The 20,362-nt window shown below is 39.0% G+C and overlaps 1 protein-coding gene across 2 annotated transcripts; it reads right to left on the bottom strand.

Annotated features, from left to right (window-relative positions):
• Positions 1 to 1,595: 1,595 nt before the first annotated feature.
• On the bottom strand, positions 1,596 to 12,430 carry slc6a1a (solute carrier family 6 member 1a). 2 transcript variants are annotated; one of them, XM_086213605.1, is made up of 15 exons: positions 11,821 to 12,430; positions 10,364 to 10,747; positions 10,031 to 10,162; positions 9,755 to 9,855; positions 9,488 to 9,597; positions 9,217 to 9,349; positions 8,417 to 8,551; positions 8,232 to 8,335; positions 7,484 to 7,608; positions 7,209 to 7,321; positions 6,097 to 6,228; positions 5,755 to 5,857; positions 5,391 to 5,491; positions 5,060 to 5,227; positions 1,596 to 4,932 (listed from the first exon to the last, which is right to left on the bottom strand). In XM_086213605.1, exons 2-15 carry the CDS (start codon positions 10,593 to 10,595, stop codon positions 4,483 to 4,485), a joined length of 2,139 nt encoding a protein of 712 aa, XP_086069731.1. In that variant the 5' UTR covers positions 10,596 to 10,747; positions 11,821 to 12,430; the 3' UTR covers positions 1,596 to 4,482. The 2 variants fall into 2 exon arrangements, with proteins under 2 accessions (XP_086069731.1, XP_086069732.1); XM_086213606.1 differs by lacking the exon at positions 11,821 to 12,430 and adding an exon at positions 11,296 to 11,654.
• Positions 12,431 to 20,362: the final 7,932 nt, after the last annotated feature.

Raw genomic sequence — 20,362 nt, 5'->3', positions numbered from 1 at the left:
TTTAGACTTTCTAACCATTTATGCGTTTTTTTTTTCCCCCTCTGGTTCAAAATCCAACCCGTCTCTGTTTGAGTAGCATTCCAACAGTCACTGGATTTGAAACTAAAGATAAAAGTCTGGAGCAAAGGATATAAAATGGTACCCACTGAAATACCAAAAAGAAAAAAAACACTGCCCTCTATGCTTTTTTTTTTTCTTTTACTCTTGGTTTACTCTTTTTTCTGTATGTTGTGCTGTCTAACTTGTGACAGTGGAGAAAAAAAAACAGGTGTATGAGGATTTAAAAAAAAAACCCTGTATGTTCGTTGATGTGAGCAGTGGAAAAAGGGTATGAGCCTAATTTCTTCTAGATAATCACCTAATTTATCATGAGAACATTACATCCATTTTCTGGTTAACTAGTTCATAATGGCTTGGCAATCCTGATCTCAGGACAGTAAAGCTTGAAAAGAAAATTTGCTTCTTAATGATAACAAAATAAATTAACCCGTTATCAAGATAAACCCTAGATAATTAAGTCATGATCTTGAGATAACATCGCTGATAGCAGCTTGAGCATTCAGACTCAGAGAGCTTCAGAGGCGTAGTTCAACTAAACAAATCATATCAGGCCCCAACATCCTCTTGCAATTATGGCTTCTAACCACCACGCCCAAGGGTGCGAAGCAAAATTGATCGACATCTGACAATAAAGTGGTATTATATCATACCACATCATAGTGTATCACATCACATTGCATCAAATCACATCACATTGTGATGCATCGTATCGTATTGCATCATATTGCATTGCATCTGCTGTTATCGTATCATATCATATCATATAGTATAACATTGTATCGTTTCAGGGCCTCTGTCTGCAAAGAGCCCACAGAATAATATCCTATTTTAGTCCCACAAAATTGTGTAGAGGTCCCTTTCTCAGTAATATAAGACAGCATGATAAGAATATTTGCGGTTGCAATATGGCTGAGAATCTTAATCAGGTCACACAGTCGATTGGTCACAGAATTCAGAGTAACATTTGAGTCTTGGTCATTGGAGGAAGGGAAATTAAGAAATAGGTCAACTATTTGTAAATCTACTGTGGCAGAAAAACTAATTTTGTACACTGCTTAAGCATGAAACCTTTTAAAAAACATGGGTTGTAAAAAATGAAATTTTAAAAATGTAAATCCGTCTCTATTGCTGAAAACGTGAAACTTATTGTGTTCTGCTAGATTGCTCCCTAATCAAGAGCTTCCTCTTCCTCTTCCTGTCCTCCCTGTGCCGAAAATGATGATCTATGACTCTTGTGGCCATAAGACATCAGTTTGGGTTGTCTCAGTGTGGACTGGTTTTCATAGGTAATGATGCTAAATTACTCAGCTGGGAATAAGGGAGGCTAGTAAGTCATCCATCAGTGGCTAGTTGATGTGAGCTGCCATTAGGGACATTATTCAAACCCTCGTCCACTCGAACACATAGTTTTCTGTCCCTAACCTCTTCTCCCCCCCCCCTCTCTCTCTCTCTCTCTCTCTCACACACACACACACACACACACACACACACACACACACACACACACACACACACACACACGCACACAATTTGCCACGAGCTAGTAGAGGGGACATCTCATTCTTTTATCCATGGCAAGTCATTGTGGTGGTGTCAGCTGGTGCCGTTTCTTTTATCACACTGGAAGCTAATGGAAGCAGCAACTGCAGGAGGTGGGGGAGAAGACTCGGGTGCACACACACACACACACACACACGAATGCAGACACTCATTCGCTCTCACACACATAAATACACACTGAGCCATAAGAGGTTGGGGAGATGGGGCGGGTGGGCTCACCAGGGCCCTGGGCAAGAGCTGTTTTGTGGTGATGTTTTTCTTGCTCGCAGAGGCCTCTTTATCAGCTGGTGTTTCTGACACTCAAACCACAGAGAAGACGTTTTTCTCTCATCCTCTTTTAAATTTCTCTTTTTCATTGCTGTAGTGTCTATTTCGTTTTTTTGTTTTTTTTGGGGTAGTTAACCTGTATTTCATCTTCGAGCAAAACTATTAGAAAAGGTTTGGTTTCATCTTAGGTGTCCCACCAAGACTCATTCCAACATCTATCAACCAAGTTCTTCAGCATTATTTTTCCACTTTACCACCAATCATAATCTTATTGGATTCCTCAAATGTGATCAGGTATTGAGCAGAAACGTGACTGTACGGTTGAAACAATCTGTTCAGGAGGACAGCATATCTGAGTTCGTATTAATTTTGTTGAGGAAAACGAGACTAGAATGATCAACAGCAATTTTTCAGCTTTCAACAACTAAAACAAGAATGAACAATAATTAAAATATGAACTATGCATTAGAGTAAAAACACTAAAACTAATACAAATCAGTTCTCAAAATACCTGAGGAGACTCATTAAGGCTCACAACAAACAAATAGAGGTCAGTTTTCATATACGAAAAATCGATTTCTTTGAATAAGATATGCTTGACTAAATAAACAGGGAGACGAAATATGAAGGACATTTGGTACAGGAATGAGATTAATTTAAAAACAAATAGCCATCACTAATTTGAGTTATTTTCTGATAACAGCGGTGAGAAGCTCCTTGAAACACACATGCTTTTAGGGACATATGTCAGGCTTGTTTTGTATTTATATTTTCTATCATTTTTTATTTTTTCAATCGTTTTCTGTTTGTATAACATAACAATCGTGCTTTATCATGTGACACCATTTAAATACATATCATGTTTATATTATGTTTTACATTAGGCAGTGAGACAGTTAAAAATATACAAAACAATATTATTTTACTAGACATAGTTTCTATTTTTAATATAATCGTCAGTATCTTCATTGTCATCATCGTCTCGTATATTTCTGTAAGATATGTACTTTAGCTTCTGTGATCAAAATATTATTGCAGAAAACAGCAACTCCATTTTTTCAACATTTAGACATTAACTTCCAATGTATTACAGACATTCACAGTTACATGTTTTACACAGTACAGTTTTACAACAAAGTTCCAGAGAAAACTGTGGTAGAGTAACTTTATACAAAATTCACAGGACATGAACTGTAGCTGTTTCACATTTTTCGCTCAGTTGTTTTGCTTTTCAAGGTACACATGTTCTGTTCAACCAGATTCCTTTCACATTAGCTGCCGTAGAAACAAACTGACATTGTCCTAACACGCCATAGCAAAAGTCTGGGGAAATTAAAGCTTTGTGCTTTTCACTAGTAAAGCAAAGACAACAGAAACAACAACAGAAAAAGACCACTTTGCTTACTGGCCTGCACATATACATCTACATATGTATTGCTGAATACATATTGATCAAACTATAATTGATCATTACACATAAAAAAAGAATGACTGTACTTAAACACAGAGTTGGTCCAGGTTTTTGTGCTAACATACAATGTGATATTTTTGTTCTGCCCAGTCATGTAAACAGACTAGTTGAAATTGGTCTATTGGCTTAAGGCCTTCTTCTTCTTCTTCTTCTTCTTCTTCTTCTTCTTCTTCTTCTTCTTCTTCATCTTCTTCTTTCTTTTTTTAGTCAGGAGACATTTCAGAAATTTTTCACTGATGTTCCTGAGGAAAGCATGCAAAACGTAAACAGGATTGACTGTCAGCATGAAGGGATAGTAAATCATTTTTCTAACCCTGTGCTTTTTTCTTTCTTTTTTTTTTTTTTTTTTTTTGTACTTCTTTGTACCATGTGCTTTGCCAACCAAACACTAAATGGCATAGTTTTTGCTTTTGTCTGCCTATTGATTTTGGTCCTCCATCACAACATATAGTATAAAACATCCTAAAAATAATTCTAAAAATGTTTCAATCACATAAAAGTTTTCTCTTTCTTACTGAAAAACAGGAAGGAAAAATAACAGTCTCTCTCACACACAACATCTTTTGCAACAAATACTGGATCGCTCCAGATTGCTCCTAAACATGAACTTCTTATTGGCATTGTGCTTACTCAGAGCTCCCTGTTCACATTGTGGTTTTCCTTACAGAGTGCAACGTTTGGAGAAGAGACAACTGTGTGAGTTTTAGTAAACACCCACAGTAAAATTGACGCCATCCTTTGCACTCTCCAGTGATGTCAATTTTTTTCACTACTTCATCTACTATATTCACACAGTATTTACTCGATTCATGAAGATATTCAACAAATCTCTAGTCTATATCTCTATATATTTTTTCTTTTCTCACAGTATCACACAGTATGTTTACATTTTTCAATTCAGTTTTATGGTTGTATTTGTGAACACTAACAGTCTTTTTTCAGAATCCAAACCAACAATAAGACATCATTGGTTTGGTTTTACAAATGCAGGAAAATTAAACATGGTTTGAAAATCTGTTTTGATCACATATTGCCCCCGGAGGTAGGTGAATCAATTAAAATCTTGGAAGTCCTTTGTAATGTTCTCTTTTGTTCTACATGCTCCATGAGGGTTTCTTTGTTGTCTACACGTTGGCTTCTGCATTGGTCAGGTTAGAGGATGGACTTGTTGGGTTTGGGGGGTTGACAGGCTCTGTTGGGCTGGTTGGGTTTGGGGGTGGGCTGGTCGGGCTAACTGTTGTGGTTGTGAGGTTAGCCGTGGTGGTGATGGTAGTGATGGTGCTGGTGACAGTGGGAGTAGTTGCAGGGTTCACTGGGCTTGTTGCAGCGGCAGCTGGATTTGCTGGAGGTGGAGCTGGGTTGGCAGGGGTCACAGGGCTGGTTGAGTTGACTGGGGCAGGAGTGGTCGGGCTGGCCGGGTTTGCAGGAGCTGGATTGGTGGGGCTGGCAGGGTTAGCTGGAGCTGGGTTTGCCGGGCTGGAAAGGTTAGCTGTGTTGGTCTCCACCTGCTGCTCAGGTCCATTCTCTTGAGGTCGCTTGACAACTGCAGGAGGCTGAAGCATTATCCGCAGTCGCTGGGAGAGAAACAAGATAAGTGAGATAGATTTGAGGTTACAGGTAGAAATGGAACCTCATCCTCCAAAATTTGGCAGTAAAAGCTTTCATAACCACCCCCCTACTTAATTCACAAGACTGTCTCACCTCTTTATAAGTGCCCTTGAGCCCGAGATACATATAGATCATGTATCCTGGTATGAGAACCATGGAGGACAGCGCCATGAGCCAGCCCACTCCCTGACCCCAGCCCGGGAATACGTAATCCCCCATTTTGAGAGGAACCATTTGTACTGCGCTGAACAAGAACACCCCCTGTGGGAGACATGAGACGCTTTATGCATCCTGACACCACTGACTACAGGCAGCAATGTCCCAGTCTGACATGACTGTAGGCAGGCAATATTGACTTTATTTATTGTTTCATTTTTCATGCCATGACTTTAGATGTACTGTTGTATTAGCTGCGAGTACTCACAGCGACAATGAGGGGGGTGAACACGACCCAACACATCTTCCACCATATACACGGCTTGTAGCCAATCATCTCCTGGATGTTGTCATAGAACTTGTTCACACCTGTGAGACAAATGAATCTATGATCAAAATATTCATATCCAATTTATTTCAATTTGCTGCTGGCCTGCCATGCATGATGATGAGGATGGCGAGGTGGAACAGATCATTGCTCATGACCTTGAGGCTGTGCAGAGCAAATATCTTTGGAAAGGTGTAAGCTTTTCTAACCTTAGATGAAAAAGTCAGGCTCATCTGTTAAATAAGACAGAATAAAATTCACATTTTTAATTTTTTTACTTGGAAGAGACATTGACAATACACACCGTAACACCAGGATATGGAGATGCATTCAAAGAAGACCAAGAACAGCAGACACATCCCACTGGCAGAGTAGTAGTCAAAGAGTTTGAACACATAGATGCCACCCTGGTAACAGAAAAGGGCTCAGTGTCATTAAAAGACTCTTTGTGAAGACAGGACATAATATTGCATGTAATAAAATAATCTGATAACGTGAACAAGTCATAAAATCTGCAAATCTAAATCGGATCTGGTCTTCAACATAGACAAGGGGATTTAACTTCCAGTCTTCAATCCTTCAAATACTGATTTTCATGCTGATGCTTTGTTTAATCTGGTGCTATATAGAGAGTCAGCTGCTGTACCTGTGTGATATTTGAAAGTCCGATCACATACGACACCAGACAGACCACTGCGATGAAGATCTCTCGTCTGCCCCTAAGAACTCTGGGAAATTCATCTACCAGAGCAGTAATGAAACCCTCAACAGTGCAGAACTGAAAGACAGAATCGCAGAATGAGTGACTGTGTGTAGTAATTAAACCTTGTTGTTTGTTTGTAATTCATGAAAATGTACATTTTTGATATGAATCTTACAGCTTATTGCAGTACTTGAAAAATAAGGAGTCATAATTTGGAAAAGATCTCTAATTTTGATAAATCCAACTGATGTTGCTATATGATTGCCAATAGTAATGCATGCTGATTTTTACATAATTATTGTCATTTTCATTGAAAATTAAAAAAAACCATTCAAATGATAATGGTTTGATTTTTGTGGTGATCTTTTCTTTTCTTCCATCTGTAGAATACTATGTGTAGACAGGACATTGCTGCAATACCATGATGCAGTGGACCACATTGTGAATTTGATTTAAATTTGGCAAATTGTGCTGCCCATTACAAAACATATTCTCTGAAAAAGCTTTTTTAGGATGACTGAGGATGACAAATGGCAAAGAATTGCAGTGACAGCAAACCACGGCTTAAAAACACTAACATGATCTTCTGAATGACCAAGCATCCACTTCTTGGAGGCCATTTTGACAATAGCTCTGATATGCAAAAGTGCTTTTTCCCTGACATGTAGAACAGGGACATAATTGATGTCTTTTATTATAAAATGATGTGGTAATGCCACAGTTTGGCTGTGAGTATATATATATATATATATATATATATATATATATATATATATATATATATATATATATATATATATATATATATTTGGCCTATTCAAACCTAAATATCAGATATCAGTAAAGACACATACACTGTGAAACCTGCAGGCACATGGAGGTGATAAAGTTGCATTAAAAAGACTTGACAGTTAATGTCAAAGCACAGCTATATCTGTCCACAAGAAGCAAATTGCATGCTTATCGTGCAGGGAGCAGGGGGGAAGCTGCATGATATGTACCTGCATTTAAATATTTAGGTCAGCACGATAGCGGATCATCAGCAAGCCCCTTACCTGACTGTCTATCCCCAGCATGAGCAGCATAGAGAAGAACAGAATGGCCCAGAGAGGAGACACTGGCAGCTGGGTTACAGCCTCTGGGTAGGCCAAAAACGCTAAACCAGGGCCTGGATAGAAAACAGGAAAAGCAACCGTCTTGTTATTCCTGCAGCACTGTGATATAACTGCAGGTATTCTCATGTAAAGGTGATGGAAAAAGCAGTGTTTATCAGTGACAGAGCACCATTTTGCGAACATCTACAAAAGGCATATTTTCAATCCGTAGTTACCTGAAGCTGCTACGTCGGCAATTTCTTTCTTTGTGACATGTGCCATGAAGCCAACAATAGAGAAGATTACAAAGCCAGCAAACATGCTGGTACATGAGTTGATGCAGCACACAATGACAGAGTCTCTGGGGAGAGGAAATATAAAATAGGCCCGTTGTTAAAAATTTAACTTGACTTTGATGATTTTTTTCTTTTTTTTTTTTTTAAATGTGTTGAACTTCCCTGAAAACAGAGGAGAGATCTGAAAGACCAGCTGAGTTTTATTATTCCTTTTGAGCATACAGATATTTGACATATGTGGCAAATATATTTCAATTTCTCATGAAAAACACACTAGAATAATATATATAAACATAGATATAGAAGTAGCAACATAGATCAATTAAAAACATGCACCAAAATGTCATGATTTTTTTTTTTTTTATGTAACTGGTTGTTTTTGTGACCCAGAACTATTGGGCTGCTGGAGAAAACACTCAGGCCTTGCAATCAGAGCTGCTGTTTTTCTCTCCACTACACAGAAACAGTCTTCCTCTTAGATTGTTATTATAATCATGCCAGCAACTCACATTAATGGGACCTCTCAGAGCTCTTCCCCAGTGCCCTTGAATATGGGTCTTTCATGGGGGTAAAATAGCACCGATTTAATTACTGCTTCATTCAGCTGCTGAGATTTGCACATATATTAAATTCAGCAAAAAAAGAAAAAAAAATCAATCTCCTACTCCTAATTCATCATCTGTCTTACCTGTAAACATTGTTATTGAAAGGGTTGTAGCTGCCCAGAGCTATAAGTGACCCCAATCCCAGTCCGTAAGAGAAAAAGATCTGGGTTGCTGCATCCAGCCATACCTGATGGTGAAACATTTAGATCTATCAGCTCTGTTCACTCAAGTATACATCTATGAATCATATATAATAATGTGTCATTACCTCAGATTCTTTGAGTTTCTCAAAATCGGGGGTGATATAGAATAGAATTCCGTCTCTAGCCCCAGGTAGGGTCACCCCACGGATGAACAGAATGAAGAGCATGAAGTAGGGATACGTAGCTGAGAAGTAAACAACCTACAAAATGTGAGAGTGTTATTAGCAGGATACTGCACCTTATGTAAATTTATGATACAAACAGAATTGCCCCCTATTGAGAGAGGCATTTTGACGAGGCCTCTAGATTTATGTCGTCTGAAATAAAAGAAATAAAGAGCAAAGCAGATTCCAAATATCACTGCAGCTTCACTTTGAATCAGCTCCCTCTGTCTTCTGTTCATTTGTGACACTGTGCAAGCATTTTTTTTTTTTTTTTTTTAGCAAAATTGGCAGAGAAATGGGGTATGTTGTGACCAAAACTAATTTTATTTGCTATGGTCACGTGATGCTCTAGACTTTGGAAATGTGGCACCATAAGGGAGGGAAACTGCTCTGAGTGAAGGGACATGACAAAACCGTACTGAAGGCTGTTTGTTGCTCCTCCTCCTATCATGAATCCACACTCAGTATTGATACTGTCAGGAGAATTGGAATTAGAAGAGCCACCATGAGGCAGATCAGGATTAGTGAACACAAGGGGTTTGATGTCTCTTATTTTAAAATCAATCTGGACAATGCCGACGGAAACCTAAATGATTGATATTATGAAATTAGATGGACTGATATTGCATTCCTGCCACATACTGCTCCTTATTGAGCATCAGTACAGGATCTCAAATACCCAAATCTAGCAAATGTCTTACCTTCCCTGTCCAGCCAACCCCTTTCCAGATACAGAAGTACACAAGGACCCAAGCGATGGCCAGTGTTATTGCCAGTGGCACTCGAATCTGGCCTGGTTTTTCCAAGCCATCGGTCATTTCATGCACATTGCGCCTACGAGTCAGAGCGAGCAACAATAAGACTATTACACACAAAGAGATAGAACCATGCAGTCTGGCTGTCTTTTATATATCTCAGGGATGCATGCAGGTCAGGATACTTTAAAGCAAGAGAAAACAGTCAATATCTTACTCCCAGAACTCTACCACTGCACTAGTGAGGTTGGTTGTGTCTGCAATGGAGTAGTTTGTGTAACATTTGTCAGTGTTCCATGGATTGTTACAAGAGCTCCATGGAAGGTCCTGAAAAAGAGAAATCATGTTGGTTTTTTTTCCTCCATTCCATATATACGTGTTTATGTATTTATATATAAACTCCTCTAGCCATCGCAGCCGTTGATGCCTTAACAACCTTGACCCTATACTGATTTCAGCGTCACATGAGTGCACAGTTACTTACAGCCGAGAAGGCGTTGTAAAGGTAGTAGATAGCCCAGGCAATGATTACAATGTAGTAAATGTTAAGCCAGAAGGAAAGGACAGCTGCGGCAAGGCCCACACCTATCACACAGAAATGAATAAGGCAGTATTATCCGATGTGTTATGTGGCCTCCTAAATCCTGTTAATTACTTCTAGGAAAGACTCTATCAACATGACCTATTGCAAAAAACTATATGTGACATCAAAGCAGATACACCTGGTATCAAGAAACAATTATATTTCTAGGTGAGATACCTTTAAACATAGGAGCCAGTTTCCACACACCAAGCCCTCCAATAGAGGTGTATTGACCCAGGGAGCATTCCAGTAGAAACAAGGGCATCCCAGCAAATATGAGAGTCAAAAAATAGGGAATCAAGAAGGCTCCTGGATGGAGGTGGAAAGTAAAATATGTTATGAATGAAAATCTCATGCTGAAACTGTTCTGAACTTCAAACACAGCACATTGTAAACGTTGGTGATACGCATTCCTTTCATGTCATCATGGCTCGACTATAGTATGCATCATGGAGCTGAATGAGCCGTGCAGTTTGCTTTAAATAGCAATGAAAAAAAAAGAATGTTTACCTCCGCCGTTTTTTCCACAGAGATAGGGAAATCTCCAAACGTTCCCCAGTCCAATTGCATAACCCACACAAGACAGAAGAAAATCAAATTTCCCCCCCCATGTTTCTCTATCAGGCAACTCCTTTTTCTTATTTTCGGATTTCACGTCCAATGACTTGGGCTTTTCATTATTAGTGGCCACTTCGTTCAGTTCTGTGACTTGTCCATCCGTTTTGGTGCCGTTCGTCGCCATGTCTCTGGATTTGGCAGAGGTCCTGGCAGTCGGACGGGAGGCTTCAGCACCAGTCCACGTAGAAAGCAGCTTCGCGGTTTATAGATCTAACCTTTGGACCAAATGTCTGGAGATGAAGCCCGTGTACACACGGCTCGTCAGTCGCCGTTAACCTGGAAGCGTGAATAGAGCAGTTGGTCGAATTTTCAGGGGGGGCTGAAAAGGCTACTAATGAGGCAAATATGCACTACAGTCATTAAGGTGCAATAAAACAATGTTAATTCAATTCAAATATATATTGAATTAACTTGGAATGCGCGTTTAAATCGCAGACGAAAGCACCTCATGAACATTTGGCTCCATCACTACATTTTCATTCACATTGGAATCAAAAGCACACACACTCACACACACACGCACGCACACACACACACACACACACACACACACACACACACACACACACACACACACACACACACGCACACACACAAAAAATCGATGGCAAAGTCATGCTGGACTTAATCCCGTAACTACAACACAGACGACAGATTGCGCGTAAATGAACAGCAGCCAAATCCAGATCATTACACACATGATAGGCTAAACAAAGTCCAAAAACACCAAATATAATAGGAAAACTGACACCACCAACATCAACGAAAAAGGGGGAAACTTTCAGACATATGATATGATCCAAAACACGAAGCGCAAGACGCACCGTAGCAATGGAGCCAGCGAGAATTAAGCATAACGAAGTGATGTCCAGCAATTGCCACCTGCAGATTCTCCAAATAGTTTTCCACAAACAGAATTCAACGCAGCAGGGATACAGAGAGGTCTCAAATAAACTGGAACACAAAACGCACAGTGGAGACAAAGGGATGTCCAATGCGTAAAAGCTTTACGCATCAGGCTGCACAAATAGCCATCCCATTCTGCCCGAATAATTGAGAAGCAAACGCTTTATTAAACGCACGAGAATCCGTCTCCCCCTTTGCAGCATCCAGCAGACTCGATATCAGTAATCAATTCTTCATTTAATTGGCTACAGCGTGTAGGTGCAGAGCTCATCATGCGGTGCTCACACTGACCCCAAGAACATAGTGACATCGTTCAATTTCACCACAGCCATTGTCAAAGACATAAAAAGGGAATCGTGCATTAAGGAGACCCTTTTATATGAGGGTTCAAAGACGCGCACACGCACAAACAGACGCAAAAATAAAGCACCTGGTTTACTCACAATGAACCTGTGATCTGCGCCGCCGAGGATACGCTGCCTGCCGCGAATCTCGAAGCGAGGTATCCGTAGATTCCTCCCGCGGATGAAGTTGTAAACTCCCAATATGTCTTGGAACATCAATAGATTTTACTTCCATTAAAATACTTAAAGGGACCATGCAGCGTTCGAGGTGCCCAAGCAGGAGCTGTCCAGCGGGGAGCAGTGCTGAAGACCAGGAGGAGGAAGAGGAGGAGGAAGAGGAGGAGGAGGCTGAATCAACACGGGCAGCAGCCGCTTCGCCTTGTGCGACTGTCTAACATCAACAACCACAGACTCAACTCCCATCTACACAGCCTCAATGTCATCTCAAAGTCGCCCCCCTCCTCCTCCTCATCTTCATCTCAGGGCTGCGCTCACATCGCACTTGCAGCGTGTTTGTTTGTTTTTAATATTTGTTTCGCTCTTTTCCACCTCTTTTTTTTTCAATAAACACCAGATTTTTTGTTCTGATTCCTTACTGATTCAACATTCGAGTTTCAATTCCAGTATTTTATCAAACTGATGAATATGAATCTATTGGTTGGCTTTTGATTTTTTTTTTAAATTTCAGATTGTTTAACACTTTGAAGAATCATCTCCTTAAAAATGATCATACCTCTCACTCATAATATATGCCCCCCGGCCCACCCCTTAAAAAAGAGCACCCCATCCTCCCTCCAGCAATAAAAAAAAAAAAAAAAAAAAAATCTGCTAAATGAAGCCATATGGGGGCAAATGCAAGCAGTATTATTAGCTGCCTGTGTTTGGAAGGTGAGGCCAGTCAGCGGCTGTCTGCAAATCTGGCAAATTGTGATAAAGGGAGCCCGTCAATAAAGGGAGGGAACATTGCCTGGTTGTCTAACTGCCTGTAATCGTCCAAAGCCCGACGTCTTCCACAAATGAGGATGATATGAGAGGAATAAACTCGTGGAATAAGCTTATTTGTAAAAAGAAGGAAAACCAGGAAAGCATGTGAAAAGATTGAAAAAAAAAACCCCATGCTAGCGAGAGCAGCAGCAAATCAGAAGAGTGGATCCAGTCGGGGAATTTTATGTCTTCCTTTTTTTTTTTTTTTTTTTTTAAATAAATAAGGTGGAACACAAAAGCTTTAAGGAGGAGTTCGTCAACTTTAAAAGAAATGGTAAGTGAATCACAGCAGGTATAAATAGGCCCACTTGTTTGATTAAATATTCAGCTCAAGTTTTTCCGCTGCTCAACTGTTTTTCTTGCGTAATAGCATCTCGGATTCTCTGTTTGACGTCTTTACTACATTTGAAGGTATGTCACCATATTTGTAGTTTATCTGCGGTCATTTCGTTTGCACTTTTTTTTTTTCTATGTGTGAGTTGAGTTGAAAGTGTGGTGTAAACTGCTGGATAGACCCTAGCAGTGAAATCAGGGAGCTCCAGTGTGTTCCTATCACAGATTCAGAGGGCACCAGATGGCAAACCCAATGAGGGGTGAACTAAATGATACCACATGAAACGCAGCATTTAAAATCCCATCTGGGTTGCCATCCCTGCGGACATGGAGTGTGAAACATGACACATATTTATACACCTGCTGATGGAGCACACAGGCATGTCCAATAGGCTGGTGACATGTACGCTCAGCCAGCTGACCTCCTAACCCTGCAGCTTTGCTTTGATTCAGACTACTATCCTTTACACCGGCTCCTAGTCTCTTAATTTCAGCAGGAAACGTATATTTTGTGAGTGATGTACATGCTCCATTAGGCTTGGATTACTTGTCCTTTCTTGTAATGGCTTTTTGAGGATGTGAGTGAGATTGAAGCTTGGGTTGCCCCTTTTTACTGGCCCATTGGCTGTAAAATCATTTTAAAGGGGGTGGAGGTTTTTATAGAAACATGCAGCCAAGGTGGTGTTCACTTAACACAGGGAGACTCATTCTTGATTTCAACTATTTATTTGGACACAATTCATATTTTTGTATTTAAATTTGTGACTATTTTCTTTTCAAATGTGTATATTATTCCAAAACATTTAAATGATTTGAAATATCATCTAAATTGAAAAGTCATGACTCATTGTTTGGATCAGTCAGTGCAAAGATGAAAAGTTTAAAGACAAAGGCAATGTCAATGCTAAGTCAAAGATGAAAAAATTAAATGACCACAAAAACTAAAGCTTTCACACTACACTCATGTTACATTTCTGTTTTGCAAATAATAGTATTAATAGAAATATAATGAATTAAATACAAAAGAAAATTCACCTGTGTATAACTCAAATGACATCACAATAGCATCCAATTTTATCTTTTGTCCTGATGTCTACATTAAAAAAAAAAGAAGAAGACCTTAAAATTTTTGCTTTGACAACTTCACAATCGCATTTCAAGATGGATTTTCTTGGACTCATACTTCTCAACACCAGTCTGCAATTTGAGGCCACAAATGAGCTAATTAGCATGATGATTCTCAATTAGTATGCTAATCACAAGCAATTCACATATTTTATTCATATTGTCGCATAGTTGTTTTTCCCCTGCTAGAAACTGTGTACACTTCCTGTTTGATTCCTCACTGTAAACATGCAAGTCAGTGTGGTGACTGTGGTGACTGTGGTGACAGTCTACACTGAGAAGATGGATTCGACAACGTACGTACACGAATGAGTACACTTGGTCGTTGAGGGAGACAATAAACAGAGTTGCCTCTCCTGCTGCTCTCATTGCTTTGGATGTCATATTTGGACCATGACAAGAATGCTAATGAAAATATTGTGTTAATTAAATACTTTTAATCATGTTCCCCTTTTGTATTTCAGTTTTCACTGACACTGACAGACAGGTTTTAATCTACTTCATGTTTATATATACATAAACATGAAGTAGATTAAAACCTGTCTGTCAGTGTCAATGAAAACTGAAATATATATTTTTATATATAAATTTATACACACACACACATACACACACACTCACACAAAACCATGATACAAACCAGGAATATGTGAAACTGAACTCCTTGATAGGATACCCAGATTTTGTGATAGTGGATCTAACTTTTAACTAGAGCTCAACACCTGAGACCAAACAAGGGTTGCAATTATTGATGGGAGTATTTTCATCATTGATCAATTTTTCAGTTACAAGTTTCAAGATTAATCAGTGAACTATGTCATATATAACGTGTCATGGAAATTTGAAAAATGTTCAACATCCCAATCTAAGCGATTGCAGTTAATGTAGACAGTAATTTACTATTTTTGACTTGATAGGGCAAAATAGTTTTCCTGAAATACATCATTTAACCAATATTGAGTAGACCCTAACAGTATAATGTAGTATTTTTTTCTAAATTTTGGGAAAAGCACTTTCACTTGCACCCAAAGTGATATGTTTCATGTTTCTTCCTTTTTCTTTTCCAACATCCCAAAACCTGAAAAAATCTTTATTTTCAATCAACTGGTCTTCCAAAACATAGCTTATATCCAGTCTGGGAGCAGGACATATTTGATATTTTTGCTTGAAAACCAACAATGATTTTTGATTGATTCATTGCTGGGACTTAACATAGACAACCCTTGAAAGCAACAAATGCCCTAAAAATAAGTAGCCTCAAATGCATCCTTACCAGAAACACAAATTGAATGTCCCACAAAAACAGTATCTGATTTAGGATTATGTAGTGTAACGTGTTTCTAATATTCTGCCCCTTTAAAGTATGAAAATGAGGAGGCCAAAATATTAGAAATAGTCTAAATCAACACTACCACAAACCTCAATAATAAGCACGTATTAAATTAAAACCTCTCAATTAAAAGTGAATGTTATCATCTTTGTAAAGGCAGAATTTATTAGAGTGTTTGTATCCTCATTTTCAGGATTAATCTGGTTTGAAAAGGTGATACATTAAAAACAAATCCATGATAAATATTTACAAAGCTGCATAGCAGTCTTTGCCGGGGTATTTAATATATACATATGTCTTATTAGGTAATCCCACAAAGCTGTCAGAGGCCTGGATGTGTAGCCTCATTTCTGTTGCTGCCTGCGCTTTGTTTTCATCAGCCTCTAACTGTGATTGCTGCTGTACATTATTCTTGACTTGTAGGCACTGTGAGGATGGAGAGTATAATTATGCTGCAGTGTCCCATTTGTGTCTTCATAATACAGGGATTGGAGTATTTCACAGGGGAGGTGGCTGTGGCCTATAACCGCTCACTCAATATTTCTATATGAAGAATAAATACAATTTGGTGTGCTCTTCCAGGATAACGGACAAAATTTACCTCACACCTGCACACAGACACCTGAGACATCGCTGTGTGTATATGGCTTCTTTTATTTGAAGCCACTTCATTGTGATCTCCTTAGTGTATAACACGGTCTTATTTGTCTGTGCCTCTTTAGTATAGCATTTGTTTAGCATGACCTAAATTGCTGTGAAGTGAATGTCTCAGCAGCTCTGTCTCGCCTCCCTCTCTTTCTTCTTCCTCGCATCCCTCATTTCTTTCTTTGTGCACCTCCTTTCTCTTTTCACGCTCTCTCTCATACACACACACACATGCGCGTTCACACACGCATACACACGAGGTTCATACAAACACACACACACACGCATGGCCACACACAATTCACAAGCAAGAAAAACAAGCTGAGAGGACAGTTTTTCTATTATAACAAGACATTATTTACATTCATAGTGAACTATTGTGGGATGTAGGAATCAGTCAGGATGGCTGGCCAATGATCTTTCAGGAATGTTGGGTGAATCATCTGCCAAATTTAAGGTGCATGCTCTGTTTCCCTCACTGGTGTTTCCCCCCCCCCCCCCCCCCCCAAAGTCTCATTTTACCTTCCTGAAGGGATCATATGCAAAGAAGATAAATCCCCCTGGCTGAAAAAGACTAGCGTTTCCTCAATTGGGATACTGAGGTAGCATTTGCTGCTCATTCGAGAGAAATGCAGCTTTCACAAATCCGTGGAATTAGGCAGCCTTGATTTGAGAGACATTCAGCTTAGTTGCAGGTTTAACATGTTTGGCATCAACAAGTCAACATGCATTGAGCAGGACGGGGACAGGTACATGTGTGGACACGTTGACAGTCCTGTGTGACAGCCAGCACACGGTGTGGATTTAGTAAACATATGACCTCCGTGATAACCAGTATGGGGGCACTAAATCGCTTCAAATTTTGTACATGTGTTGCTAGGCAACAGTATAATCGGTCTCCGTCTCCCCCTCCTTATACAGCTCTCTACTGGGATTGCTCTGCTGCTATCATTGAAAATGGTTAATTAACTTCTACAAAAAGTCCATTAATGAAGCAGATTAGGCTTCTGAGGGTTAAAAAGAACATCTAGACCACGCAGAAATATATGGCAACCCACAAATGCATGTCAAAGATTAAAAGTGCCTCTGAAATGAATTATCCTACAACTGCACATCTGTTTGCTTTTGAGCAATAATAGCTTAAACAACTGTTACAAACATTATTATTTATTCAGAAGGGTCACATGGCAAATGAACATTGTATGGTTGAAACTAAGGTCTAGGGTGTTTTAATTCATTCTTATAATAAGCTAAACCATGTATTAATATCCCAGGGGCTGTACATGTGGTAAAATACAAATGGATATTGAAGCACAGTAATGTCATCCACTCATAAATTTATTTTGGTTTGAATGATAGAGTGATGGTTAAAATGCTACAAATCAAAGAAAAACACTCAGAAAAGTTCATCTGTGTGATATTTCTTGCAATATTTTTAAATTATTTTATTATCAATATATCTTAATAGAGGACAAGTAAATTGTAAGTGTAGTCAGTGCGTCACGAAAAAAGTATGTCATTCAAACAAGAACAGTAAGAAGGAGGCAGAGAGGAAATGGTGCTGATTTATGATTATTGCTCATGTTATCTGTATTTTTAAAATGTCTCCCTCCAATTTTATTTCAATAGCCTGATCATTTATTTTTTGTAAGGATATAAGGTATACATTCACTACTGTCCTCTCCAAATCACAAATCAAACAACCACCAAGAAACATTCTCATATCTGTGATGAACATGATGTTTTGTTCTGTTAATCCAGGTTCGTTTTTAATTTATTTTTATTTAGCCTTTATTTAACCAGGTCAGTTCCACTGAGGCACAATGATGTCTTTTTTCCAGTGGAAGCCTGGCCAAGACAGCAGCTGAAACATTAAATTTCAAGAAATAAAATGAACAATGCAGAGGCCACATAAGATACAAATCAAACAACAACATAAAAACAAATAAAAACAGGTCAGTGCAATACAGTTAAATATTGGGGCTCTCATGTATAGCAGAAGCAAGAACAGTATGAGGCTGATTCCAGTTTACTCACAAGGTTTTTAAATGATCCAAGATTCCATCAGGTTCAGAGTTTTCTGTAGTGAATTCCAAGTAGCGGGTGCAGAATATATAAGGGAGTGCTTGCTGAATTCAGTGCAAACTTTGGGGACTTTTAATAGATTGCTGCTATTGGAGCATATGGAGAAAATACTCTGGGTTCTTGTAATATAGCCACATAAATATTGGGGAAGTAAGCCTAAAATAGCTTTATATATAAAAGTGTGCCAACGTAAAAGACAACATGTAGCCAATGAAGGCCACTCAACTCTGCCATACAAGGAAGAGTGGTGAGTGAGCGCTTCGCAGTTTTTGAGAAATCTCAGAGCAGCATGGTACACAGAATCCAGAGATAGCTGACATTTTTCAGGGGCATTCATTTAAAGAAGCTCACCATAGTCCAATACAGGAAGAAAAGAGGCAGCAACCAACTTTTTCTTGGCAGCAAAGGAAAAACTTGTCCTGTGATGATAAAGGAAACCCAGTTTTAGTTTTAATTTTTTGATCAGGTACTCTATATGAGAGCTAAAAGAGGTACTTATAACAAGGCACTACATCAATTGCATTCCCTTGTAAGGAGAACTTTCTTTGGGGGGGGGGGGGGGAGTACAGGCATCTTTCTGCCATTTGATAAGATCATTAATTTGGTTTTAGAAACATTTAAGACAAGTTTCAAATCTATAAGCTGACATTCCACAAGGTTAAAAGTAGTCTGCAAGTAGCCAAGGGCCTCAGCGAGGGTGGAGTCACAACAGTAAATAATAATATTGTCAGCATAGAAATGGAATTTAGTATCAGCGACGTTTCTACCAAGTGTGTCCACATAAATGCTTAACAAGATTGGGTCCAAAATGGAGCCCTCGGGAATGCCAGAAGACATCTTTTACATTGTAGAAGAACTACCATCCAAGTGTACACATTACTTTCTGTCTGACAGATAATTAGCAAACCAGCCAACTGCCTAATTTGACAGACCAATGTTCAACAATTGTTGTTTCAACACGGAATGGTCCACAGTGTCAAAAGCCTTGGAAAGGTCAACAAAGAGGGCTGTGCAGAATTTTTTTTCGACCAGTTACTTTAGTTGATTATTTGGTGGCTGTAATAGTGCTGTGTTGTTTCCTGAAACCAGATTGATATGGGGAGAGAATATTGTTTGTTTGGAGAAAGACCTTCAACTGATCATTTATCAACCTTTCAAGGACCTTTGACAAAATGCACCTTGCATGCAACTTGGAAATTGGTCGATAGTTATTCAAACAGGTACCCCCCCCCCCCCTTTTTAAAGGGGGAGGACATGAGCAACCTTCCAAATTGCAGGGATGCAACTTGGAGTGATGGTAAGGTTAAAAATATGTTGGAGAGGTTTCGCAATGAAGTCAGCAGCTAACTTTAAAAACTGAGGTTCTCAAAGATCTGGGCCTGCAGATTTCGTAATGTCCAGAGGAAGTAGAGCTCTATAAACTTCACCCACTGAGAACAATGTAAAACAAAAAGGCTGATCAACAGGTGTGAGACCAGCATCTGGAACATCTGGGCTTGGGGCAGGTGAATCAATAAATGCAATAAAATACTTGTTAAAACAATCAGGCACAGAAGCCCTATCATATTCAGTGGTGAGTGGTCACTATGATTCTCATTGGCTGAAATGGATTTAATTACCTTCCAAACATTTTTGGGGTCATTTAAATTTTCGGTGGTTGCTGAGGGACAGAAATCAGATTTGGCTTTTTTGATACGAAAAATGAGGCGAAAGTGGACCAATCAGCCTCTGATCCAGTCTATTTTGCATTTTTAGCAGTCAAGTGTGGATGAAAGTTCCAAGTGACGCAATGTGCACATTTTCCCTCCAGTTTTTGTAGACGTTACGGATAAATATATGTATTTCATTTGGAAATAATTTAAAAGAAGAAAATAAAAGTATGTATTGAAATATGGTACCCAGTGGCTAATTTGTGTTTGACATTTCTAGAGGATAAATAACTTCCAAAGTTGAAAAACATATCCAATAAGATCATACGGAAAATGTGAAAAAGCTTTATTTTTTGTCAAACTGAATCATGTAATGCATCATCCTGCTGCAGCTTGATAAAATATCTAAGTAAATATCACTGTGTAATATTTACATTATGTAAAGCATGTAATAATTGGCATGGGTGCCATGTTCTACTTACAAACAGGA

The sequence above is a fragment of the Aulostomus chinensis genome, chromosome 9 (assembly GCF_037954235.1).
Source record: "Aulostomus chinensis isolate RoL2024-O1b breed Wild chromosome 9, RoL_Achi_v1.0, whole genome shotgun sequence".
Taxonomy (NCBI): domain Eukaryota; kingdom Metazoa; phylum Chordata; class Actinopteri; order Syngnathiformes; family Aulostomidae; genus Aulostomus; species Aulostomus chinensis.
The sequence above is the reverse complement of the archived record's forward strand: the minus strand, read 5'-3'. Positions and strand labels throughout refer to the sequence as shown.